Here is a 25,944-nt window from a genome sequence, read left to right on the forward strand (position 1 = left end):
ATAAAATAAGAGTATATGCACATAGCTATAGCCATGTTTTTAGTAAGTGTAATGATATTTGTTATCTTTTGTTTTTTTAGTGACATGTTATTCATTACGTATTTAGTATAAATATGGTGGTGGGATCACTTACTATCAGCGCTTGAGAAAGAGGGCTCCTCCCTCGAAACGTAGCGTACGTCTCTGCGTCATCATTTCCCAGAGGGTGAGAGCCTCGTAAGGACTGAGACTTGCTGTGCACCGGAGCATGGTGCGAATACCATCCAGCGTCTGCCTGTCCGTTACACTGTGGTGACTTTCTTTTTGTTTGTTATGTGAAAGACTTTATTTGTATCATTTTTGAGTACAAGATTTATATATAAAAATAATTTTGCAACTTTAAGTTGGATCACAGTTCCATTATTGCGATTATTTAGGTTCATATCTTGCAAAAATCGAAGCCATCTTTCTTATCAACGACCTTCATTGAACTTTATAGACATTACTTGCACAATGATGACTGTTATTATGGAAGACGACTGTTATTTTTACATAGTGCGAACCTAGCCTACTGGTACCTTAGCTCTCTGTTTGTGTACTACCTGTAAGGCTACGTTCACACAAAGTAAAATAATACAAAAATACAGCCAAAATTTTAAGGTAAAAATAAAACAATGTGTGAACAGGTGATTTTTTTTTTTTTTTTTAAAGCCGGTCATAAATAATGACCACATTTATTACTTTGACGGTCTTAATCAATTATGGACTTTATTCTATACAGTGTGTCCACTGCTGCTAACTTTCTTCTCAGGCTTAATGGAGCGCATTATTACAATGAAAATTCCATTCACAATGAAAATTCTCAAGCCTTCCCATACTTATTAGATGCTGACACAGTGCTCTCTGCTGACATCTCTGGCCGAAACAGGAACTCTGTCTTGGTTTTCTATGAATCCCCATAGAAAGCCTCTCCTGCTCTAGACAGTTTCTGTCTCAGCCAGAGATGTCAGCAGAGAGCACTGTGTCAGACTGAAAATAAAACATCTCTTCCCCTAAGACATACAGCAGCTGATAAGTATGGGAAGAGTTGAGATTTTTTAATAGAAGTAAATTACAAATCTATATAACTTTCTGACACCAGTTCATTTTCACTGGACAACCCCTTTAAATGTATGTTTACAAGTAGTACAGAAACAGACATGAAAAAGCTGCCACCATACTGTATGTGCATATTACTATTTATGCATGCAGGTTTTTTTTATACTAGTGATTTCTGAGCTATCAGTTCCCTTTAAAATTCGAAATTTTTTATAAAAATATTGTATTGCCCCCCAATATATACAAATCACCAATATACACTTATTACGGGAAATGCACATAAAGTGCTTTTTTCCCTGCACCTACTACTGCATCAAAGCTTCACTGCCTGGATAACATGGTGATGTCACTTCCTGGATAAAATGGTGATGTTACGACCTGACTCCCAGAGCTGTGCCGGCTGTGGCTGCTGGAGAGGATGATGGCAGAGGGGTGCTCAGTGTCTGTCCAGTGCCCTGTGTCCCCCAGTGTCCCCCTGCTATCATCCTCTCCAGCAGCCACAGCCCACACAGCTCTGGGAGTCGGGTCGTGACATCACCATTTTATCCAGGAAGTGAAGCCTTAAGCAGTAGTAAGTGCAGGGAAAAAAAATTCCCGTAATAAGTGTATAGTGGCAATTTGTATAACTTTTGGGGGGCAATACAATATTTAAAAAAAAAAAAAAAAAAAAAAATCGCCAGACTTCTCCTTTAAGACAGCTTTTTTAGTTTAGAATTATTATGTCTTTGCAGGCATCTGACTTAAAGAGGCGTGACAGGTCTTATAAATGATGGCAGAAATAAGGAAATGCTAAATTGCTCATATGCCCAACGATTTGGCCACAGAGCTGAAAGTTCCAAAACCCCGTTTCTCAGGATTCTTATCTGAAGGCACCACATTATATGTTGGAAGTGAAAATATACCGTTTTCTATTATTTCAATTAGTATATAAAAGGAGAAGACCACCAAATTTAAAACAGACAGGCCAGCAGGGGGGTTGCAGGAAAATATTAAACAACATTAACTCACCCATCCTCATGCCTCCATTGTGCTGCTCCCAGGTCCAGCTGACCGCCAAAGGAAGTCATTTTTGGTTGGAAACTGGGTACATCACGCACCCGACTCTTAAAGCTGCAATGCCATGACCCGGCTGAGTGATGGATGTCCCATCCCAGTCACTGATTGGCTGAGCGGGCAATCACTCAGCTAGGTGCATGAAGTTTCAGCTAGGAGAGCTGCAGGTCAGTGGCGGCTGTCAAAGGAAACAGAGAGCGGCGCTGCTGGGCACAAGGATAGGTAAGTTTATTTTCTTGATTATTTTCCCACACTCCCCAGCTTCCTAATTTTTTATTATTTGGTGGGACTTTTCCTTAATGTAAATAGCTGTAAATTCCACCAGGACTTACAGAGAAAGCTTGCGAGCCCTGTTTTACCTGCCAACACACAGTGATTGACAACTTCTCCTAAATGCTTTTGTACACATGTAGAGATGTAAAATGCCAAATTAATCCATAAAAAACTACCGTATATATATCCCAAGATCGGCATCTCCACCTCTATCTTATGCTGCCATCAAATAGGAGACCAAAAGGGGGAGATTTAACAAAGAGTGTAAAATATACCCTGGTGTATACTGCCCACAGCAACCAATCACAGCTCAGCTTTCAGCTCTGGTCAAATGAAAAAGGAGCTGTGATTGTTTTACAACAGTCTATATTTTACACTATTTGATAAATCTGGGCCAAAGTCTTTATATTGTTGGTTTATTCATCTGTATGTCCAAAATTTGTGCATAAGACCACTCATTTACAGTGTCAGTATTAGAAAAATGTAATAATTCCTATCTGAAAAATTCATCATATGTCATAGACAATTCATCTAAAATTGATCAAAACACCAAGAACAGCATGCTTTTTAATGTTATGCAAAGAAAAATAATTCTGGAAAAACATCTATGTTATAGAGCAGGGATGGAGAGCCCTCCAGCTGTTGCAAAACTATAATTTCCATTGTGCATAGAGCTGTCCAGGCATGATGGGAATTGTAGTTTTGCAACAGCTGGAGAGCCGAAGGTTCCCCATTCCAGCTATGGAGAGTACGGGGTATGAGGTGCTTTTTCTTGATACAGTTATCTTCATCTTTCTAGAATTTGTTTGCAAACATATCCAGGTCTACTTTAAACTACAGCGCATTTCTGGGCTGAGTGGAGGCATGCACAACACAGGTAGCTAAGCCTCAAGTAAAATAAAATGCATACAGCTTTTGGCCTGCACAACTAGTTGCTGAAATAACATAAAAGTTTACAAATGTCAGGAATAAAAAGCTGTGTCTGCCTTCTGAAAGGTTGGCCAATCCTTGTTCTGGACATCAAAGTTGCAGCACAACCAAAGCAACATTAGTAGCAGCCATTCAAACGACAGCCATTCCAATACAATGCCTTTTTTTGCTGTTGAACTTTTTTTTTTTTTTAACTCTTTTACAAACATAAAAAACATGCCAAATGGAAAAAGTCAAACGTAAATCCAATGTGGAATGTTAGTGCATGCATCGGTGCAAAGAAATAATACACACGGCACGCTGAAAATGACACTTTAGAGCCAGCAAATCCGCATTACTCACATGTTCAGCAGTATCATCATATTCCCACTGTTTAAGAGTAAAAAGTTGGAAAGAAAATAAAAAATATACATGAAGAACCATTTATGCCAAGCATCCATCTAACTTGTTCAGGTCCTTCCAAAAAAATGTGTATTAAATTATTGAACACTGTAAATCTAAGGCAGGCTTTTATAGATATTATTTAGTGTACCCCCAATTTGGAGGTGCAAGGGATAACGTTCTATAAGCAATTCCCCAATATATTTCCATTAGCAGCAGACATAATCTGAAGCCAAAGGTGAATGTTGCCTGCGATTTTCTCGCCTCTTCAAAAGGCAACAGACTATTTTATGACAGTCTTTAAAATCCAAACATTCCATAGTTTTTTTTAGAAATATTAATCCCCTACACTCACTAACAATTCTGGCAGAAACAAATTTATTGTCAATTTTCATGGTTCCTTTCACAGCATTGATCTTTACTTTTATTCACTAGTTTCTGTCTTTGCAATTAAGATACTATTGAAAAGGATCTGAGAGGACCGAAACGTCACTCAGCAACTCTTGTTCCATGTGGGAATTTTCAATAAATTTAAAATACCATGAGTGCCATATATCATTATATCTATACTTTGTAGATCCACATATTTACGTTCAACGCCATGAAACTGCATACATTAGGAAAAATAAGTATTTTATACACTGACAATTTTCCAAACTTTCCAACCTAAAAAGAATGGAGAGGTGTGTAATTTTTATTGTAGGTACACTTCAACTGTGAGAGACAGAATATATAAAAATCACATTCATTTTGAAATAATTATTTAGCATTTTGTTACATAAAATAAGTATTTGATACAATAGAAAAATAGACCTAATATTTGGTACAGAGATGTTTCCTGTAGGTCTTGACCAAGTTTCCACACACTGCAGGAGGGATTTTGTCCCACTCCTCCATACAGATCTTCGCTAGGTATTTCAGGTTTCGGGCTGTTGTTGGGAAAAAGTTTCAACTCCCTCCAAAGATTTTCTATTGGGTTCATGTCTAGAGACTGGCTACGCCAACGTAGGAACTGGAAATGCTTCTTATTATGACACTCTTTAGTTGCCCTGGCTGTGTGTTTCGTATCATTGTCACGCAGGATGACCCAGCCTTGAGACATCTTTAATGCTCTTACTGAAGGAAGGAGGAAGTTGGCCAAAATCTTGCAATCCATTCTCCCAACATGATGCAGTCATCCTATCCCCTTTGCAGAAAAGCACCCCCAAAGTATGATGTTTCCACCTCCATGCTTCAGGGTTGAGGGTGTGTACTTGGGGTTGTAATCATCCTTTCTCTACCTCAAAACATGGCAAGTGGAGTTGATACCAAAAAGTTCTATTTTGGTCTCATCTTGCCACTAGACATTCTCCCATCCAGATGGTCACTGACAAACTTCAAACAGGCCTGGACATCTGCTGCCATGAGCAGGGAAACCTTGCATGCCCTTTAGAATTTTAATCCATGGGAGCATAGTGTGTTACTAGTGTGTAGTTAGTGTGTTGGTCCAGGCTCTCTTCAGGTCATTGACCAGGTCCTCCCATGTAATTCTGGGCCGATTCACAACTTTTTTCAGAATTATCCTTACCCCACCAGGCAAGATCTTGCATGGAGCCCCAGACAGAGGAAGGTTGACAGTCACCTAGCGTTTCTTCCTAATATTTGCACTATAGCCATTCCCAGCCCAGGTCTATAATTTTGTAAGAGGTCTGGGAGAGCCAGAATTTTTGCTGTTTGGTAGATGATCAAATACTTATTTTATACAATAAAATTACAATTAATTATTTAAAAATCATACAATGTGAATTTTTTTTTATAGACCCTGTCTCTCACAGCACACCTACTATGTAAATTACAGACCTCTCCATTCTTTGTAGGTGGGAAAACTTGCAAAATTGGCAGTGTGTAAAATATTTATTTCCCCACTGTATGTATAAAACATTCTACAATTACATTTAAGTGCCAAGCCAAAATCAAGCTTATTGTCCACTACATTCAAACAGAAATGGGGAACACTGAATTAACTGAAAGGGGGATGGTGGGGGGGCTGAACAATGGGTACATAGATGATACATGGGTATCTTTCTATTTCCTGGGGAAAAAAAGTATGTCCCCAAAAAACCCTTTAGCAGATATAACATAGAGTTCGGGTGTTGTATGTCTGTACCTGGCAGGGGGGCAAGCCAAAAAGCTCTTTCTAATCAGCAATACAAAACATGTTTATTTATTTATTTAGTGATTCAAATTTTTATTAGGGGAGGGGATTATTTATTAATAATACAACACTTTCTTTTTTTACACATATACTAGAAGTCCCCCTGGGGGACTTCTAGTATATGCACACTGATCTCTCATTGAGATCTATGCAGTATAGTAATACTGCATAGATTGATGAGATAGGCACTCTATTGCATTCGGCTGCTGCGATCCCTCCCACTAGACACCAGGGATGGGCAAAAGCTGGTTTTTAAATGCATCTGTCAACTTTGACAGCTGCATTTAAAAAGCTAATTAGTGGGCATGGCGATAGGCTAATAGCCGCGGTCCGTGGCTGCAGAAAGCACCCAGGATCGCGGCGGTTCTGAGCGGGGTCGCCGCGCGGCCCCCTTCTGAACTCCTTTAACAAGCTCAGTGCGTAAATATACGCCTGTGGTCGTTAAGGGGTTAAAAGGGTATAATTGCCTGGGACACTTATCCATAGGATATGGCAACTGGATCTCTAGATGCAGATCATGCCTCTAGAAACCACGCCAGTCTTCAGATTAAGGGATCCCTGACCCCTGCGGCCTATTAACTCTCACTGGATGCGGGAGAGTTACGCATTGTTTTCCATAAGAGTTGGGTAATGACAATAACAAGGTAAGTGTCCCAGGTATACCCATTCAATATTACCTCATTAAATGCTTAATGGAAGTGAGAAGTAACGCTAGAATATTTGCAACATTTCAGCTAGCATGTTGGCACGGATACAGCCAGGACTGTTTGAGGACTGTTATAACATTTTGGAGCCCCAAACAACTACTTCCTAACTCCAGTGACATCCTGGTACAGAAAATGCCATCATTGACCGTAACTGCTCCCCACATCAGCCATTGATTGGTTGAGTAAGCATTTCCTACATGAATGGGACATCATCAGAACCACAAAGGAGAGAGTGCAATTGACCAGGAGTTCAAAATACCACGGGCAGGGGATCAGGCAGGTAAGCATGGTTAAATCTTTGTGTTTAAAGCACCCAGGAGCATCTCCTGCCCACAAAACCGATTTAACATTAAATACAATGGCCCAGATAAAGCATTGTAAATGCATCATAAATTTGGTGCACTTTGCACCATAAACATGATTTCCACAACACCAAGTTTTGATACCTTTTTATCACGTTTTTGTCTGACAATGGGTCCAACAAAGGGGCATTGACTTTGATGAAAGGGGAGTGGCTTCAGTAAAAATAGGACATGAACTTAAATCACCAAAAATTAGCCAAAATGTTATGTCTGAAGTAAGCCAATAACAAACAGAATCAAGCTGTAAACCAAGTCTAAACATCAACCTTATGGAAACTCCTATAATGTAAAAGTGCAGGATGGTTGCTTAGAATGATACGTGATTGCAAAGACAATACATGTTTTACACAATGGTGGGAGATCGCAAGTCAAGAGGACTAGCAGTCATCCCCTACTGGTATACTACCATTTCTAAAACTGCAAAGGTCCTCAGTTGTAAGACACTGACCAGTTCTTGATTAGGTATATCATGCCTCCCAAACTGAGAGAAGTAGTTTCACTAACATGCTATAGCTGTCGTAGCAGAGGCGATCTATCACATAATGCTTTTTTCTTGAAAGAATCATGCTGTGAAAACTGACAGGGGAACAGGAAGTTGGATGCTAACTTCCTTTTTGTGGTAGAACTGGCAGCAACATGGAGAAGATATTGTGCTGATGAGGGAAGTCAAGCTTCTTCTGGGGTCACTACTGATTTCAATGTAAATGCTGTTAATGTACAGTATAGTACTGTGCAACATCAGGTGTAAGATGCTTTTTATAAGGGCCAGTTCACACTAAGAAAAATCAGTAGAATTTGGCATTATTGCCTGCCTCAGTGTCAAACAGTGTCTCTCTGGGAGGGCTTGTGCGCCTCTGCTCTCCACTCAAAGAATTGACACATCACAGTGGTAAATTTAGTTAATTGGACATGATTTGGAAAGAGAGAGTTCTGTTTATATAAGATTCCACAGCTGACAATGCATATCAGAGAAAAAAAATCTGGACATGAAGAGGAAAGAGCGCCTCTTCCTAAATCTGTTCACTACACCAAACTAATGGGGGTAGAAGCTTCATGGCAAGATTCATGGCTGAGCCCCAAAGATCAAGTGTGCAGATACTTTTAAAAGGTCAACCATCACTTCAGCACTCCCCAAGCCTGGGCTTATTGGCAGACTGGCCACAAAGAACCTTCTCCTCAGTAAAAGACATTTGAAAGCACCTAAAGGACTCTCAGACAGTGAGAAACAAGATTCGCTGGTCCTATGAAACCAAGACAGAACTTTTTGGCCTTAATTCTAAGCATCACGTCTGGATGAAACCAGACAATACTCATCAACTTCTAATCCCTGGTCAGGTTTAAAGGGGTACTCCGGCGGGGGGGCTTTTTTTTTTCATGGGACAGGGGGAGGAGGTGGCTGTGGGAAACAATGTCCACTCACCTCCCCGATTCCATCGGCGGGTCCCGCATCGCGGCGCTCCAGTCCCCGATTCCCGGCCGCTTCCTGGCCGCTTCCTGGCCGCTTCCTGGTGTCTGACGCGGGCCCAAGAAGATACGTCTCAGGTCCGCTCAGCCAGTCAGTGACAGAGGCAGGATCTGAGCGGATTTGAAACGGAACCCCCCCTCCGTCACTGACTGGCTGAGCGGACCTGAGACATCCCGTGATGCGGGACCGCCGCTGGAAACGGGGAGGTGAGTGGACGTCGTTTCCCTCAGCCACCTACTCCCCGGTGTCAGTGAAAAAATGCCCCCCCGCCGGACTACCCCTTTAAGGAAAATCTGAATGGGGCAAGGTACAGAGATATTTTTTATGAAAACCTCATCCAGAGTGCTCTGGAGCATAGGCTGAGCTAAAGGTTCACCTTATCCCCCCCCCCAAAAAAAAAAACAACCTGTAAACAAAACTATGAACATGAACACAGACACACAGCCAATTTACTCTGTGAATGTTCTCGAGTGGCCCTGACTTGAACCCAATCAAACATCCCTGGAGAACTGAAAGTGACTATATACCCATGGTCCCCATCCAGCCTGACAGAGCTTTAAAGGATATACCAAGAAGAATTACAGAAAATCCGGAAATCTACTGTAGGTGTACAATCTGTTGCAGTACCATACCCAAGAAGACTGGAGGCTGCAATCGCTTTCAAAAGGTGTCTAAACTAGTACTATACTGAGTACTAAGTAAGGTTTTGAATATTTATGTCAATGCAATATTTTAGTTCTTCCTTTATTTAATAAATTAACAAATATTGATAACATTCTATTTTCACTTTGCCATTATAGGGTATTGAGTGCAGATCGATGGGAGAAACCTTGGTTTTCTTTTTTTTACATAGCAAAATGTGAAATATAAGGGCTGCACTTCCTATATGGAACTGTAGAAACATTGGACAGCAACTCTTTAAAGGAACATTCCCATCTCAACTAATATAGTTAAAGGGGTTTTATAGGTTTATAACTCTGCTCCAAAAGCAGCGGTCGGGCTCATAGATAGACAGATATACAGGGTGAGTCAAAAGCCAAATATCTCAGGACACACTTTGATGTCAGAAACTAAAGTGAATATCTGAATACCCCAGTAAGTAATGGGTGAGGGGGGCTGTCTTTTATGTCCAGAACATGGCTGCTATCTTGAAATGAATGTATATGTAAAAATATTTAACTTGACATGCCCTAGTTTAACTAGTGTGATTAGTTGAGATAGGAATACCCCTTTAAATATCAATAGTATACATATACATATACCTATGCAATAAACATACGTTGCTAAACATGACATCCATCATACATGATAAAAAACTTAAGGCTACAAACACACGCCGAATCCGCAGTGGATTTCACATTGAGAATCCACAGCAAAATCCACTGTGGATCTATGGCCTGTCATTCTCAATGAGAAGACATATTCGCAGCAGGAGTGACGTGGCTGTCTCCTTACATACTCAGCGGGATTGACATCGGGATTAACGTGGCGGTCTCTTTACCTACTCGCAGCGGAATGTCAAAATTGCAATTAGAAAAAACTCACAGCAGACGAATGGAGGCTAGTGAGGTAAACAAGGAGGCTTTTGGAGTGATTAATTGGGGAGGTCCTAGGCGGAATACCCCTCTAAACTATGACAAAAGTTTTTTTATCAAAGGCTTTCTGTATGATATCAAATTGAATGGAGACTGCGGCTGGCAATGTAGTTTATACCTACATGTTGCTGATGTGTGGGGGTCTAGGGCTTATCCTTAGGGCAGACTATCAGACATGAAGTTCTATAAGACCCTATTAAGGAGACCTGATTTTATTTATGACTTCATGTTTTTACTCAACTGATTCTCTTTGCTTTGTTTTTCATATCATAGATCAGGCAGTGCAATATAACTTCCCAAAACTAAATACATGATACAAGTCCATTTCAATTGCTAAAAATAACTTAAATATAACTAGTTTTCAGTTTGTTACTAATAATGACAACACTATTTATTAAGTTAAACTTATTATAATTGAACATCTGTATAATTGCTATTTACCTGTGCATCAGCCAGCATAACGTCCTTTAGCATGGGTGGGCCTTTGGGTTCTCCATTTTCCATCCTCACATAATGCACCTGATATCCACGTATTTGGCCATGCTGCTTGTTAGACACAGGTGAGCGCCAGAAAACTTTAACAGCTGTCGAGTTCACAGCCTCTACCTCGACTTTGCGAGGAGGACCACTAGGAACTGGAACAACATCATTTGATAAAAAAATATTATTGCCACCAGTCCCACCCACTGAATAAAAAGATCTTGATTCAAACAGCAAAAGTTTCAAACAATTACTTTCTAGCATTTACTAAAAAGATCAAAAAACATGACTGATGCAAAAATGGAAGAAAAAAAGGGTATCAGAGAAAGAGAAAAACATGTAAAAATGTAAAAAGCCAAGGAAGATGCTTTGAAGGTTCAAAGCTCTTACACTGAAAGGTTGTATTGATACAAATAATAAGACAAAAACAAAATGCTTTAAAAATGATTGGATTTACTGTAAAAATTTTACAGATTATCGAGCCTTCATCTTTTTTTCTTATATCACATAGGTCACAAAACACAAGACAATAATATGAGGAAACTGAGTCAGTTTCTACAAAAAAAAGTAATAAAGAAAAATACAAGAGGAAAGAAAGGATTGAGACATTTCAAAGACATTGAAATGCCAAGATTAGAGCAAGAATTGAAAAAGTTACAAGAATGTAAAAAAAAAAACACAAGAAAAAAAAAAAAACAAGATAAAAAAATAAGAAGAAAGAAACAGAAGAAAAAGATATTTTCCAGGTTTATAGAAGAATGGATTGCCAAAAAATTGTAAATGTTGGCAAAAATTTGTGTGAAAAGAAAAAAATTGAGAATCTTAAAAAAATCTTTATTCAGTGGCAATATAGAGCCTTGAAGAGAAGGAACAAACAGAAACGGATTTAGAGGAGGAAACATACCATCTTCATCTGTCCGAACCAATACTGAAGGACTCTCAGGGCCTGGTCCAACATCAGTGTAAGCAATCATTGAGATATGGTATTGAGTCCATTTTTCCAGTTGTTCCAAAAGGTACTGTCTAGTGTCTGAGGAAATGCTGGTAATTTTGTGGGGTTTGTTATCTTCTCCATCAATGGCAGAGTAAGTGATGGAATATGCTGTGATAGCTCCATTCTGTTGATCCTCTGGTGGTGGTAGCCAACTTACCAAGATGCTGGTAGAGCTTTGGCTGTTACATCTTATGTCTTGTGGAGGAGCTGATGGCTCTGATTTCAGTATAGAATTACAGGGAGGTTGGAGTATAGGGGTAGAAATGATCCAAAAATAAAAAACAAGAAAGAAAGGAAAAAAAAACCAATAAAAACAAAACTGAAAATAACTGAATAGGGCAACTGAATGAAAAATAAAACTAAAATAGTTCAGGGAACAAAATGTACCTTGGCTTGTTAGAATGAACAGACGTAATGAAAAATAAAATAAAATAAATAACTAAGACAAGGTGTATGGGGACATACAATATGAATGTGAAGCCTCATTGTAAAATTACCTACCTGCACAAAATAAACTGGCCTTCAACAACAATTTACTACATTGTTAGCTGGTTGCAATTAATGCATGTTGCATGTTTTTAAAAGAAGGACACATTTAAATCACTACATTAAGTCTAATGGTGTTGTCGGTATTGTTTTCCAGATTGTTTACCGCTAATAAAAGTATAGTAAACATGCCTTAAGTGCCAACCACAAAATATATATTGAAAACGAACAAAACTTTGACATAAAACACCTTGTTCTCTGTATGTTGAATCCCAAATAAGAACTTTTTTTTTGTGAACACTGGAGCTACGATAAGCATGCAAACTTATTTATGTAATGAAAATCTAATACAAAGATGTACCTACCCGAAGCGAAAACAGCATTGTTGGTTTGGACTTTTACTTGTACTTACCAAAAGGCGTCAGTTGCTATACCAGCTCTCAAGACTATTGTTATAGGTGTCATTAATAGTGTTACTTCTAAGCTTCAGAGGATTATAAATATATGCGCTAACAAAAAGTAGCAACAAAGACTGACAATATAGAAAGACTGCTATTCTGTATTTATATATATTGCCACCTTAATGTTAGAATAAGAGGACGGGTGTCAAAAACTCAACTTTATATAGATTGCAGGTTAGAAATCTGTATGTGGATTATCAAGTAATCCTGTATGTGTGCATTTTACTATTTAGAACACTCTGTCTTAGTGGATAACAAGTAGATTTGTTCTTTATTTTTTGATAATTCAAGAAGCAATGAAGTTTGAAACAGTAGTAAAAAACACTATAAAGGTCCAGGCATATGGCAATAGTACAGATGTGTCTATTTTTTTCCCCTTAGGAATTAATATTGAATAATAATATTTAGATAAAAATTACATATACTGTATTACACTGTAATTCTCCCACACAAAAACTGTTTTAGGGTACGTCCACATGTACCGACTCACAGCGGAAATCTCGCTGCGAGTTTTGCAGCGAGATCCGCTACGAGTCAAGGTCCTGGCAGGTGTCTGTCAATACATACAAGTATGTAATGCAGCTGGTCCCTTAACCCCTTGGGCTCCCCTGCCGTCTGTATATACATTACCTCTCTCCTTGCCGCACAGTGTCCCGGCGTCCTGCTCTCCCGCCCAGCCAATCAGTGGCTGCGGCTGGACAACACACTGATTGGCTGGGCCGGTGAGCAGGAGGCCGGGACCCCGTGCGGCAAGGAGACAGGTAATGTATATACAGACAGCGGGGGAGCCAAGCGGGAGCCAAAGGGGTTAAGGGGGTGGCTGCATTACATACTCGCAGCGGTCTTTATATGTATTGACAGACACCTGCCAGGACCTTGACTCATAGCGGATCTCGCTTTAAAACTAGCAGCAAGATTTCCGCTGCGAGTCGTTACATGTGGACGTACCCTTAATAGCACACTATGGTTTCTTATAAAACCACAATATTGTAGAACACAACAACCTCCAGTACGAGGAATAGAGGCTCCGCTTAGAATGAGGAACAGAGTCTTCCCAGAAAATGGAATGGTTTCCACTGAGAATGGAGTGGTTGTCGCTCATATGTAAAGACTTCCCAATCATTCTCAATGGGAATTAGAGAAGATAACCAAGTAGAACGTTGGGCGGCTCTTATAGAGAATGAACAGATTGGCGGTGCACATGTGTGACCACCACTCCATTTTCAAGGAAGAGTGCTCTGTTCTCAGAAAAGACTTGGTTCTCTTTTCTCAGTGGAGACTCTGGAGATTTTAGGTGGTCCTAGCAGTTGGATAGCCCAAAAGAAAATAATTAACCCCTACTCTGAGGATAGGAAATCACATGTATTTATGGGCAAACACATTTAAGAGTAACACTGTCAGCAATATGGTGATATGTGGGTTGTCTCATATTTTCAACATTTGAGCTAAGATATCTACATTTGGAGTCTATTTTTTCTAAGGCTTTAGTATTTTGATGTTACCCTAAGCTATATCCCTTGTAATTTTTTTCTGACGATTTGTTAAAAGGAGGATTTCTACTTTTTCAACGTTTTCTGTACTGAGTGGTCAAACTTCATTGCTTCGAAAAAGGAATAAAGATCGAATATTAGCAAAACATATTATGTTTTGCTGTATAATTTAGTACAGTTTATCTGCGCACTGAATTTTCGTCATCAGTATTAAACATCTATAGCTAGCAATATCAAATGCTGTCTTATTAGATGAATGTAATAACTCAGAAAGAGACCTACTTGACTGCAGGGTTTTGGCTGAGATTTCGGTTGTTGAAGCACCAAGGCCTAATGGAGCCTCAGCAGCTAATCGGAAGTAATACAATGTGTTTGGCTTCAGGCCTTGCAGCCGATATGATGTAGTTGGCTCAATGGTGACAGACTGCTAAAGAAAGATGGAATTGATAGTGAAGAAATAGGATATTTCAAAAAGAAAAAAAATCTTTAATCCCCACTGTTTTGACTTTAGCCACAAATACTTTGATCCCAGTAACACTTTCCTTCATGTTAAAAGTTTGTATATATGACCTAGAATTTGGATGAGTTAATTCATAGTACAAAAAATAATATATATATATATAAATAAATATATATATATATATATATATATATATATATATATATATATGCGCCAAAATGACGGCCATAATAAAAATAAAAACAGTCGTTAGGTGGTCAAAAAAAAGTGCCACCATAGCCTTAAAGTGACTCTGTACCCACAATCTCTCCCCCTTAAACCACTTGAACCTTCGGATAACTGCTTTTAATCCAAGTTCTGTCCTGGGGTCCGATCAGCGGGTGATGCTGTTATTGTCCTAAAAAACAACTTTTAAACTTGTAGGGATCAGATTGTGGGTACAAAGTCGCTTTAAACCTAGATTCCAGGATTTTTTTACAATATACATAGTAAAATGGAAACATAAAAAAAATGTACGTTTAACATAAAAATGATACTGACACATTCCCTTTAGCTGTTAAAAAACATTAAAAAGAAGCATCTAATGATGCAGAATCCTCAATTTACCTCCTCTGCATGATCCCCTTCTTTAAAATACAGCTTGTAGCTGGATATCGTGTCAGATCGTGGAGGAGTCCAGGAAAGTAGTATACTTGTTTCCGACTCTGCTTCTGCTTTGAAGTTAAGTGGCTGACTAGGAACTGCAGAAATACATGTTTTATTTTTTAGGCTAGCACTATACTATAAGATAATATAGCATATTATATAACATAGTCCACAGCGTTGTGCAGGATAGTCATCACTCACATCAGTCCCTGCCCAAATGGGATCCAAAATCTAATCTGTCTCCATTTCAAACACATACTTTAGGCCCTATTTCATAGAAAGCAATTAACCTATCAATATGCTGTCTGGACTATAGGAAGAAACCAGAGTAACGGCAATAAATCCACACAAAGTGATTATTACTTCTTATTAACAAAACTAATTAATTTAAAATAATTTACAAGGCAAAATTACATTCCATGTTTTATATTAGCAAGGGACAATTTATGGCTTGTTTTCCTTTGGATACTCACAATATTTATATCCTTAAACAAGATGTATTTATAAAGAAATCCAATATAACAATCAATTTGTTTAAAAAAAGAAAAGTGCTTGAACTTCTAAAAGAACATCAGTCAAGGACATGTGTACTAGAAGCTTTAAGCTGCTAATGGTATATACTATGGTATAGTACTGTTCCAGTAGACAAGAAGTGTATAGCAGCAGTTAAATCTATAATCTACTAATATTATAAGTCTATCTGAAGGTGGAAATTACGTATTTCAGTAAGGATAGTTTATTTATGAGTTATATATGGGTAACACGGCATTACATTCAGCTTTACCTTACCATACCAGAGGTTTTTTCTATCTTTAAAGTTTTAAAAATATTTTCAAGGAATAATTTATTGTTGGCCTGTCTTTAAGAAAGGTCAATATCAGATAAGTATGGGTCTGAGACCTAGAACCTAACATTTAGCTGTTTGCCAGAGTTGTATTGCTTTTATTCACAGAGAAGGAAGCAGACAGCTCTGTCAATTGTGTAGTGGCCAAGGCTGGTTACTGCAGCTACGATTTACTAATCTTGGATGGAGGACTGGCTGAAGAACAAAGATGTCTGCTTTCATCTCTGTTTCAATTTGTACATAAGCAGCACAGCTATGGAAAACAGATGATCAGTGGGGGTGATGGTTGCCAGATGTTGCCCGACCTGATATTGATAGACCAACAATAAATTTGCCTGGACAACCCCTTGAAAATGAATGTAAAAGAAGAGTTAAAATAAATAAAGAGTTACAATAAATAATAACAAACCGCTTAACCTACCTCCTGTCTGTGTGATGACTTGAATTTCATTAGATAACGGTCCATCTCCAACTGAAGTAAAGGCCAGGACCTTTACTGAGTACGTTTTTTGAGGCACCAAGTTTCCTATAGTGGTAATTTGACTATCAGCTACATTATATTTTGTCCAACTATTAATGTGTTGGGTTGGGTCCATAGTATAATAAACTCTATAGCCCTGTATCTGTCCATTGGGTTCCTCAGGTTCTTCCCACTGAACCAATATAGTGGTTGAGCTCAGCATGCGTGCCTGCACGTTCCGGGGAGCACTAGATGGAGCTTGTTCTGAAGTCCTTGTGGTGACAGGCTCGCTGGGTGGCCCACGTCCTATGTTGTTTACAGCAACCACTCTGAACTCGTATTCTGAATATGGACTAAGGCCAGCAACACTATACCGTGTTGTAGCCACACCATCAATTTCTTTATATTGTTCTTCAGAACTCTTCGGTTTGTGCTGGATTATGTAATATGTTACAGGCTCAGGATTTCCAGAATCCCAGGTTAGCGTGATACTTGTAGCAGTGCTTTCTGTCACCACAGGAGTTCCAGGAGGCCTTGGTAAGGCTGTAAAAAAAAACATGATTACTAAATTATTTCTAGACAGGAAATAATGGGACAGCTTTAGACTATGTTAAATCGGCTCATTTCATACTAATAAAAAGGAAGGCATCAAAATGGCTTTCTGTCCTAAATAACACTCTAATAACACACTATTGTCTGGGTAAAGTAAACGGTAACAAATGAAGATTTGTGTTTTTTTTATGTAGCTAGAGAAACTTGTCAAATTAGACTTTAATTATTAACTGCTATTAGGTTTCATAAAAGCCGTCTCTTGAAAAGTATAATAACAGAAAGATCAGAAACACGTGGACGGATATTGTGCAGTACTGGAAGGCATAGATTTCTCTTTTTAAAATGTTTCATGCTGTGGTTCCAATTTAAATGGCTGAAGGAAGGTATAGGTCAGATAATAGAATTACCATAATTGGAAAATTGTGACCAAATGGTCAACCTGCTTGTCTTGTTAAACACTCATTAGGATAATTAATATGTTATGAGATCATTTGAATAAATAACACGTGAGCATGCCCACTCTTATGCATGTCTTACGGCAGCTGGGCAGTGACTGCATATGGAGAAGACTCAGCTGAGTTGTGGATGATTTCAGCAATTTAATCCCTTAAATTCTATTATCAATACAGGTTGTGGCATTGAAAAGGCTAAATGACAGGTGGCAAACCTGTCAGGGTCTCAACTGGAACCCCTGCAATGCAACTGAGGGGTGTCGATTGGCTACCATGGCATCTGAAGGAATGAAAAGTGATTACAAATTAACATTTATGCAAAAATAACTTAAAACATAAGCCCCTACATAGCTCCATAGATGGTAAAACAATAGGGCATTTCAAAACCTTACTTAAAGTGACAATGTCACCCTCTTTTGTGCATTCTGACATCTCTACACAGGTGTAAAGAGTAAATTTAGCAGTTTTCACACCTTATTTTATATCATACGTCATGGTGCTTGTTCAAGTAAAAAGTGATCGTTTATGAACTGCAGATTGTGTTAAGTGGGCGGGGCCTCACGGTATTAGCGCCACTTAGCTCTGCCCACAACGCCACCGTTGGCCACGCCGCCCTTGGCGGCCATTGGTGGGCCGCCCTAGAGGGGGTGGGGCCTACACCTTTAGGCCAGCCTGTTCCAATGGCTGGTGAGTGGGCGGGGCCAACTGGGGTGTTGTGGGCGGGGCTAAGTGGCGCTAATGCCACAAAGGGGGTGACAGTGTCACTTTAAATAAAAAGAGAAAAAGTTAATAGTAAAAAAACCATAGCAATAACTAAATTATATACTGTATATATATATATATATATATATATATATAGAGAGAGAGAGAGAGAGAGAGAGAGAGATCTAATAAGCAAAGATACAAAAAATTTTTAGGAAAATCCCTGGTGACAAAGTTATGGCCAAGAAACCAGCAACAGTCACAAAACTGTGGACAAGACTGGAAAAAGAGTGGACCAAAATCCCACCAGAGCAGTGTGAGAGACTAGTGATTTCCTCTGGCCGCAGATGTGCTGAAGTCATTTAAAGCAGAGGCCTGTATACTTCCTACTGATTGGTGACTGTTGTAACCTTTAGAAAATGTAGTTGTACTCTTTCTTTGTGCTACAGTCATTGCTGTTCTCTACTTATGACCATCACATTTTTCGCAAAATAAAAGTTTTATGTTGTTATACTTTGGTTATTTTGTAAAACACTGTTCTAGTGGCATGGTGTAGCCCTTACAAATAATCCTTCAAATCTTTTGCAATGTAGGTTTTGTTATTTCTGAAAGAATCCAGCGTTCTTACTTTGTTTACATTGCTGTCTAATTTTGATCGCCTGTGTGTATGTGTGTGTGCGTGTATATATATATATATATATATATATATATATATATAGAGAGAGAGAGAGAGAGAGAGAGAGAGAGAGAGAGAGAGAGAGAGAGAGAGAGAGAGAGAGAGAATGAGCAGCACAGCAGTGTAGATATAGGTGCCAGCGGTCAGGGTCCTGACTTCAGACCGTTTTATATATATATATATATATATACACACACACACATATATCTTCCTAATTTGTTATGGTTTACTTTTTTTAATGTCTCAAATAGTATAAATATTACCTATTTGAGACATTAAAAAATGAAAGTAACTGACATAACAAATTAGGAAGAAATATAGGTAGATTCTGACCATAATGTAAATCTTATGGGAAAAAAAATACTACAATATAAAATATATAATACAATGTAATAGGACAAAGTAGCCTCTTAGCTAAATATGTTTTAAGTAAATAGTATATCTAAACCCCATCATATTGTTAAGCTCCTTACCTTTAACAGTTATCTGTGCTATTGCTTCTATAACACCAAGAGTAGACATTGCAACACATGTATAATTTGCCGACTGTCTGACGTCAGTAAGCTCCAGTACATTTCTGCCAATCGGCATATCATCCTCAGGAGTTAAATCTTCAGCACCTAGCATCCACTTCACATAGGGCATGGGTGACCCTACTGCAACACAAGTGATATTGACACTTCCACCAGGCATGATCTCGTGATTTGTGGGAGGGATAGAAAACCTTGGAGCAATTCGCCGAACTGAACAAAATAAAAAAGGATACAATAAGCATAACACAACCGATGGAGAACGGAACGTGTCATTCTTACGACATGCACATTACAAAGACACATTAGAAGAAAACAATTTGTATCACACTGATAATGTATACAGCTAGTGCATACACATCCAATTCTCTAAAAGCTAAATTTGAGTCAAAACATATAACATACATTTACTTACACCTATCAGGCCCCGACAATTTACCAACTACTAAACAAAACACAAACACCATGCAAATACATATGTATATAGTTCTACTTTATTATATACATACATATTCAATAAAATAACTGGTGAATTGCCAGCATGCTCATGTTACACAGCCTCAAGTGCTGGGTGCCTCCAGTTGATGTGATTTTATGTGACTAGCCACATTGTCACATCACAGTCCTAGCGCACATCTACAATGTACTGAAAGTTATCACGACTCACTTTCAGACTCCAGAGTGAATGCAACCTACAGCTCTTACATACAGTGCTAAAACAGATACCAAAATATATAGAGAGACTTATCATTATAGTACACAAGGCAAGGCCAGTTCGAGTACTGGACTGGGTCATGCATGCAGGCAAATGACTGAGGTCTAGGCAACCATGCTTTGGGAATTTATAAAAAAAATGCTACATATAAATTAAATGTATGTTTTTTTCTATCTGTCTGTCTGTAGATCCTGTATATCTGCTCTGAAACAGTAAAGGGGACGAGGGTTTTTAAAGACAACTAAAAGTTGGGGTTTTGAAATAAGGAGGAGAACACAAGGGGGGAAGTATAGATTAGGCTGAAGTTGTTAAAATGTCACTATGGCTGTGAGTGTGCTGAAAAAAGGAGTATGGCGGGGAACATTCACAGTTTAGTTGCATACAGGTTCTAGGTAAAGCAACAGCTACTGGATTAATGGTAAGAGAGATTTCTTGTAGGTAAATTAGGGTGTCAACTAGGAGGTTAATTGTATTTTCAACAAGCATTTGCAGAATCTATACTAGTAAGCAAAAAAGAGACAAATATTCCTGCTTCAACTATCCAACTCAATTGTTGTTATAATATAAATGCTCAATCCAATCACCATGGCACGTGTTTCATAATGGGCTACATCTGTTACCAATAAATATATTCTGTTACCAATAAATTTAGATTACTTTTAATCAGGGGCGTAACTACCACTGTAGCAGCCATAGCAGATACTACGGGGCCTACCGCATCAGGGTGCCCGATGGCCCGCTCCTGTAATACATTAGGCCCCCTGAGCTGTCATCATTTGCAGCACTCGGTGGCCGAGCGGGATGTCCCTTTAACTGCAAGCACTTCTGATGAGCACTTGCAGTTACGCAGTTATGACAACACTTGAAGGCTTAGTGGTCAGTCGGAGTTGAGGGGACGGCCCAAATCAAAAGTATGCTATGGGGCCCAGCCATTTCTAGTTTTGCCCCTGCTTTTAATTGTATAGCTTTGTGCATTTTTGGCCTTTATTCTAGTGCAGATCTCCCGTGAAGTAACCAGCACATAAGAATACAGATCATGTTAATGAACTACTGAGAAATATTGGCCAGTTGTGTTTCTTCCTTATGTTTGATAATAGTTTGAAGCTCCGGACAGGATACCTTAGGCATTCTAGTTATAGATGTGCAGTATCTCTCATTCAATGCCACATTGTAATGAGAAATTCAGTGCACTATAACAAAGTTATTTAATAACAAAGTAGAGCAATGCAAACTTGAGACAACACCGTCAACTGTTACTCGTCAGATATTATATATGAAATGTTTGATGAGACATCAATTTTTGTTGGTAGTAACATGCTTGGAATGATAGTCTGAATATATCCCAAAAGATGTATATACTAGTAGCAGCATAGTAGAAGTAATATGGCTTTTTTTTAACTAAGCAATAGGCCATTCTGCATAATAAAACAGCTGAAGTTGGGAGGTATTGGACCACACAAATGCAAAAAAACATATAAGCATATAAAGGTAATTCTACTTTGTTATGAAATAATATAAAATGCTATGGTTCCATATCCCAGTTAAAAATAATAACCTGTAAGTGCCATGTGTTAGCATTCAAGAAGTAAACTTCACAAGTGTGATTCTGTGAGTGAATAATTGAAGAGGCAATTGTTTAATGGTCTAGTGGAAGGTATGGCAGGCAGGAGTGTAGATAGAAGAAGCAAGCAGATATTTACTTACAAGGCAAGCAATACCTACACATGCAAAGATACAGTTCTAGTAAAGCTAAAAATTAGATATCACAATATAGAGCATCCGCATGCCCAACCAATAGGTCATATGCCATCTATCATTACTGTGCATGACAAACCAGTAGTATAGGCAGGCATTTAATAAAGAAAAGAAGAGTTATCATATCCAAGGTTGCCATGCACTCAAGATCATTTCCGCATGCATCACATTTAGACTACAGCAAACTTAAGAAGCCAAACTAGAGCATCCAATGCCAAAAATTTACACTAAACTTGAAAAAATGAGTTTAAAAAAAAAAAAATCACAATGCAGCTACATTCATTTCATTTGTATTCTTTGTTATTGTTGAATTAATATTTTTGTAAGGTGGGTAAAAAGTAAAAAACACACCAACCTTCTCGCAGCTCTGAGGGATGTAGGGGTTTGATGCAGAACACAATGAAATGAGGAAAGGAGAAAAACAAGGGAAACACAGAGAGAGTAAAAAGGCCATATCAAGGCTTAAAACTGCTTTTTGAACATCTTTTACTTGTTACACCTCCCTAATCTTCAATATACGTTAGCATTTCTCCAGCTTAGAAACAATAGCTAGCCATTTTTTTTTTTTTATTAAAGATTTGTTTGGATAAGAGACCTCTGTGTTGCAGTAATCCATCTTATTGTTGAATAAGACATAAAACGTTCATAGTTTAAGAATATACTTGTGTTAGCTAGGTATGTTCCTAAAACTGTTAACACTACAGGAATGAGCTGACTATAGGGTAGTACCCTACACCTGTTACTTTCCGTACAGGTTAGAATTTCAGTTTTGCATATGAATTTAGGTAAGAAAAATAGTATAGTATCAGTGAAACTTCCGCCTCAAAATTAAAAACCAAAAACACTTTCTATGATTTTGAAATAGTTCACAGTGACGATTCGACATAGTCAACTGCATATGATCACTTTTCCATCTTTAGGAAGTGCAAAATTTTAAGGGAAAAGTCAGTTCATTGCTGTAGAAGATGGGATAACATTTATCATTAAGTATGTAAAATTAATAAAACAAAAATACAAAGAAAGAAGAAGAGTAGTAGAATAAGTGTGATGAATATACAATTATGTTCATAATGCTGTTTAAGGTTAGAAGGTTATCCACTACAAACGCTAAAGCAATATCAGTATTAATATTAAATTGGTGCTTTCAATCTCATCTGCAATTCAGGAGAACATCAAACTATAAATTCAGGATTAGTATTATATACCAAGGAGTAGACACATTTTGTTTTTCCAAAAATTTATAGCACCTCAAAAATAAATGCATTGCACACAACTAAATGCAAGGGAAAAAAAAGAAGTTTAAATACTTACAACCCTCAGGTAATGACCTACATTTTTAATGTTTTTTTTTCCACAATAATTCAGTTGTTGTCCACTTTTCTATAACAGTAACTGCGAACATCCTGAAATTAATAACCCCATTGCCCACAGAATGTAGACACCAGGGGGGTTTGTCATTCCTACCTCTTACATATAGATTTGCCGGAGCTGAATACCGTGTCCCAGCACTGTTGGTTGCAACACACTCATATTTTCCCTGGTCAGCTTCTTCACTCTGCTCAATTTGTAGTGCACCTGTCCAGATATAAAATACACAGCCAAGAAAAGAGTTAGGTAATGTTCAATAGGTAATGTTTCAATAGCTCTCCAATTTGCCATTAGTAATACAGAAAACCCTGAATAGGAAGTTCCAATCAACGTCGATTCTTGCTAAAGACTATAGATGAAAAGCAAGGCAGTTGTAAAATAAACACTTCAGTTGATCAATTGTTACTTTTACATAAGAAAACAAAACACATATACAACAAGGAACTATTTTTATGTAAATAAATTGTTAAAATTTAATCAAAATGGAAATGAGTGAAACTGCTTCAAGGAAGTATGGCTTTGAAATATAACAAAATATTATATATTTTGTCATTGTTCGATTTACTATATTAAAAAAAAATAATTTTAATTAACAAATTGTATTATTAGAAAGTTTAAAATTTTGAAAATTTAGGAAAATAGCATTTTTGGAAAGCCAAATTGAGCAGCTAGGTCAAAAAAGCTGCATGGCATAAAAGTAAAAAAGGTAAAAAAATGTTTTTTTTTTTTACTTTTTTATATCAATAAAAATATGTGTTGATTTTTTTTTTCAAGAGACAAATCTGCGTTTAAGACATGCAGGTTCTATAGAAAGACAGTTTGATACAACTTACAAGTTAAGAAATGTATGCTGGAAAACAAAGAGTAGTTGAATTAGAAAATAAAATATATAAAACAATGGCTACTGCCAAGACCAGAAGAAGCCAACCAAGCACTGCTTGAGGTCCACAGTAGGCCCCTAAGACACCCATCAAAATCCACAGGTGGGATTAGCAGTGTGGTGTCACAAAACCCAAGAAAAAAAAAAAAAAGATTAAAAAAAAAAACAAAAACAAGAAGTGTTGTAAACATTGAGTCAATATATCAAAAAACATTATTATAAACATTACTAAAATAGACTGTTGTAAACCTGATGTTTCCAGTGCCTGGAGAACCGATGATCCAAAAAGTCAATGAAGAAATTCAAGAAATTTCAGTAAAGGGGGAAAACAATTATGAATTCGCAAGAGGAAAAGTAGGTTTTAAATTTTGCTACAAGAAAAAAAATTAAAAAAGAAGAAGAAAAAAATAGAACAGTTACAAGACCAAGACCAAAATCATCTCTGAAATACAAGATCAAAAAGTTGACTCCCGCTTGCCATCTGCATGTCTTCAACTGTTCCCTAGACCAAATGGCATAGGTCCAGAACATGAACAGCTAAGGAAGAAAAAAATGATTTTTTTTCTCTCCAATCAATCGGACAAAAAGAAAAAAAAAAAAGAAGAAGAAAAAGAAGAAAAAAGAGGGACACATGGAAAGCTGTGACTGGGCTTTGGCCAAAAGACCTTGATATGCTTTCTTTGAAGCATATCACAAACTAAAATTGTTGTATTAAATAAATAATAAGAGATGAATAAGACACATGATCAAGTAGTAAAATAATAAAAAAAAAAATGTTATTTTTAAATGATAAGAACAAATACAAGTATAATGGAAATACTAAAAAAAAGAATGAATAAGATCATTCTGTGACTCTTAGTTCTTAGTCTTACCTCTTATTGGTGTACCACCTGGGTGGATAATATGAATGCAAATAAGATTAGAAAGAAGAATCATTAGTACCAGAAGAAGGAGGCTTAGGATTTGGAAGAAGAATCAAATCAGATTTACAAAATAGAAAAGGATAACAGGAATAAACTGAGTAAAGGTCCTAAGTGCTACTGCACTGTACAATAAAGAGCCAAAGGACCCAAAATGGCACTGAACTCCACTAACTAGTACAGGCATATCAATTAGAAAGGGGATAGTTCTTAAATTTGGTATTTTGTACAAACGTTTAGGGAGTAATGCTCATCTTGATCTAAAAGCTCTGTGAAGGGCATTTGATGACAAACATTGTGGTACAGGTCAACGTACAACATCTACTTTAGGATCAGTGAAGCTAAAGGATAAGTCCTTGAGTATAGGTGTTGGCTAGGTTTGCTACAACAACAATCAGTTTGTGAAGGTGTGTGCACCACTACAAAGGTCTCGTGACTACACTAGCTGGCAGTAGTAAAATGCATGCCATGCATTTTAGCAGTATTGAAAATACTAGGGCTGGTCTAAGTATGGAAACTTGTGGAGGGGAGAAGTGCGCTGGAGGACTAAGCACTTACCAATGGATTCTGTAGAATTAAATACGGAGAGAAGAAAGACATCATAAAAAAATGATTATATTCTGTATCTATTGTCACTTTTAAAGATCTATAAATCTACGATATTACATTTTAAGAATAATTTTGACTTTACACTATACACAGGCCCTGCCGACAACAATCAGGTAGGCACTAAACAAGACGGGTTGAACAGCACAGAACGGTTTAGTAAGCCAGGCAATTTGAGAGAAATAAGAGTCTTTTATGTCATGTGCTGGTTCTTTTATTAGTATATGTTAAAATATTATATTTGTTGAGTAATACATGTAATACAGTGGTACCTTGGTTTAAGAGTTTAAGAGCGTTTTGGTTTATGAGCTCACAGTTTTTCCAAATTGTGACTTGGTTTAAGAGCATTGCTTTGGTTTAAGAGCTCCCTGTACTGGGTGGGAGAGGAGTGGAGGAGGGGCACGGTCTGCATAGCGGGGTCAACAGCCCTG

General features: G+C 37.8%; 1 protein-coding gene across 9 annotated transcripts in view; it reads right to left on the minus strand.

The window, feature by feature from the left end:
* PTPRD (protein tyrosine phosphatase receptor type D) overlaps positions 1–25,944 on the minus strand; it is a 302,382-nt gene that overhangs the window by 109,407 nt on the left and 167,031 nt on the right. For 5 of the 9 annotated variants that reach the window (XM_069961954.1, XM_069961950.1, XM_069961953.1 and 2 more), the window contains 8 exons: positions 23,204–23,314; positions 19,213–19,482; positions 16,319–16,900; positions 15,015–15,148; positions 14,231–14,375; positions 11,422–11,727; positions 10,479–10,672; positions 3,676–3,702 (listed from right to left, as the gene is read on the minus strand). In XM_069961954.1, the coding sequence (XP_069818055.1) occupies positions 3,676–3,702; positions 10,479–10,672; positions 11,422–11,727; positions 14,231–14,375; positions 15,015–15,148; positions 16,319–16,900; positions 19,213–19,482; positions 23,204–23,314 (1,769 nt within the window). The remainder of the gene's footprint in view (positions 1–3,675; positions 3,703–10,478; positions 10,673–11,421; positions 11,728–14,230; positions 14,376–15,014; positions 15,149–16,318; positions 16,901–19,212; positions 19,483–23,203; positions 23,315–25,944) is intronic. The other 4 variants (XM_069961955.1, XM_069961952.1, XM_069961957.1 and 1 more) reach the window with 1 other exon arrangement.

Source organism: Dendropsophus ebraccatus, chromosome 3 (assembly GCF_027789765.1).
Source record: "Dendropsophus ebraccatus isolate aDenEbr1 chromosome 3, aDenEbr1.pat, whole genome shotgun sequence".
NCBI classification, from domain to species: Eukaryota; Metazoa; Chordata; class Amphibia; order Anura; family Hylidae; genus Dendropsophus; species Dendropsophus ebraccatus.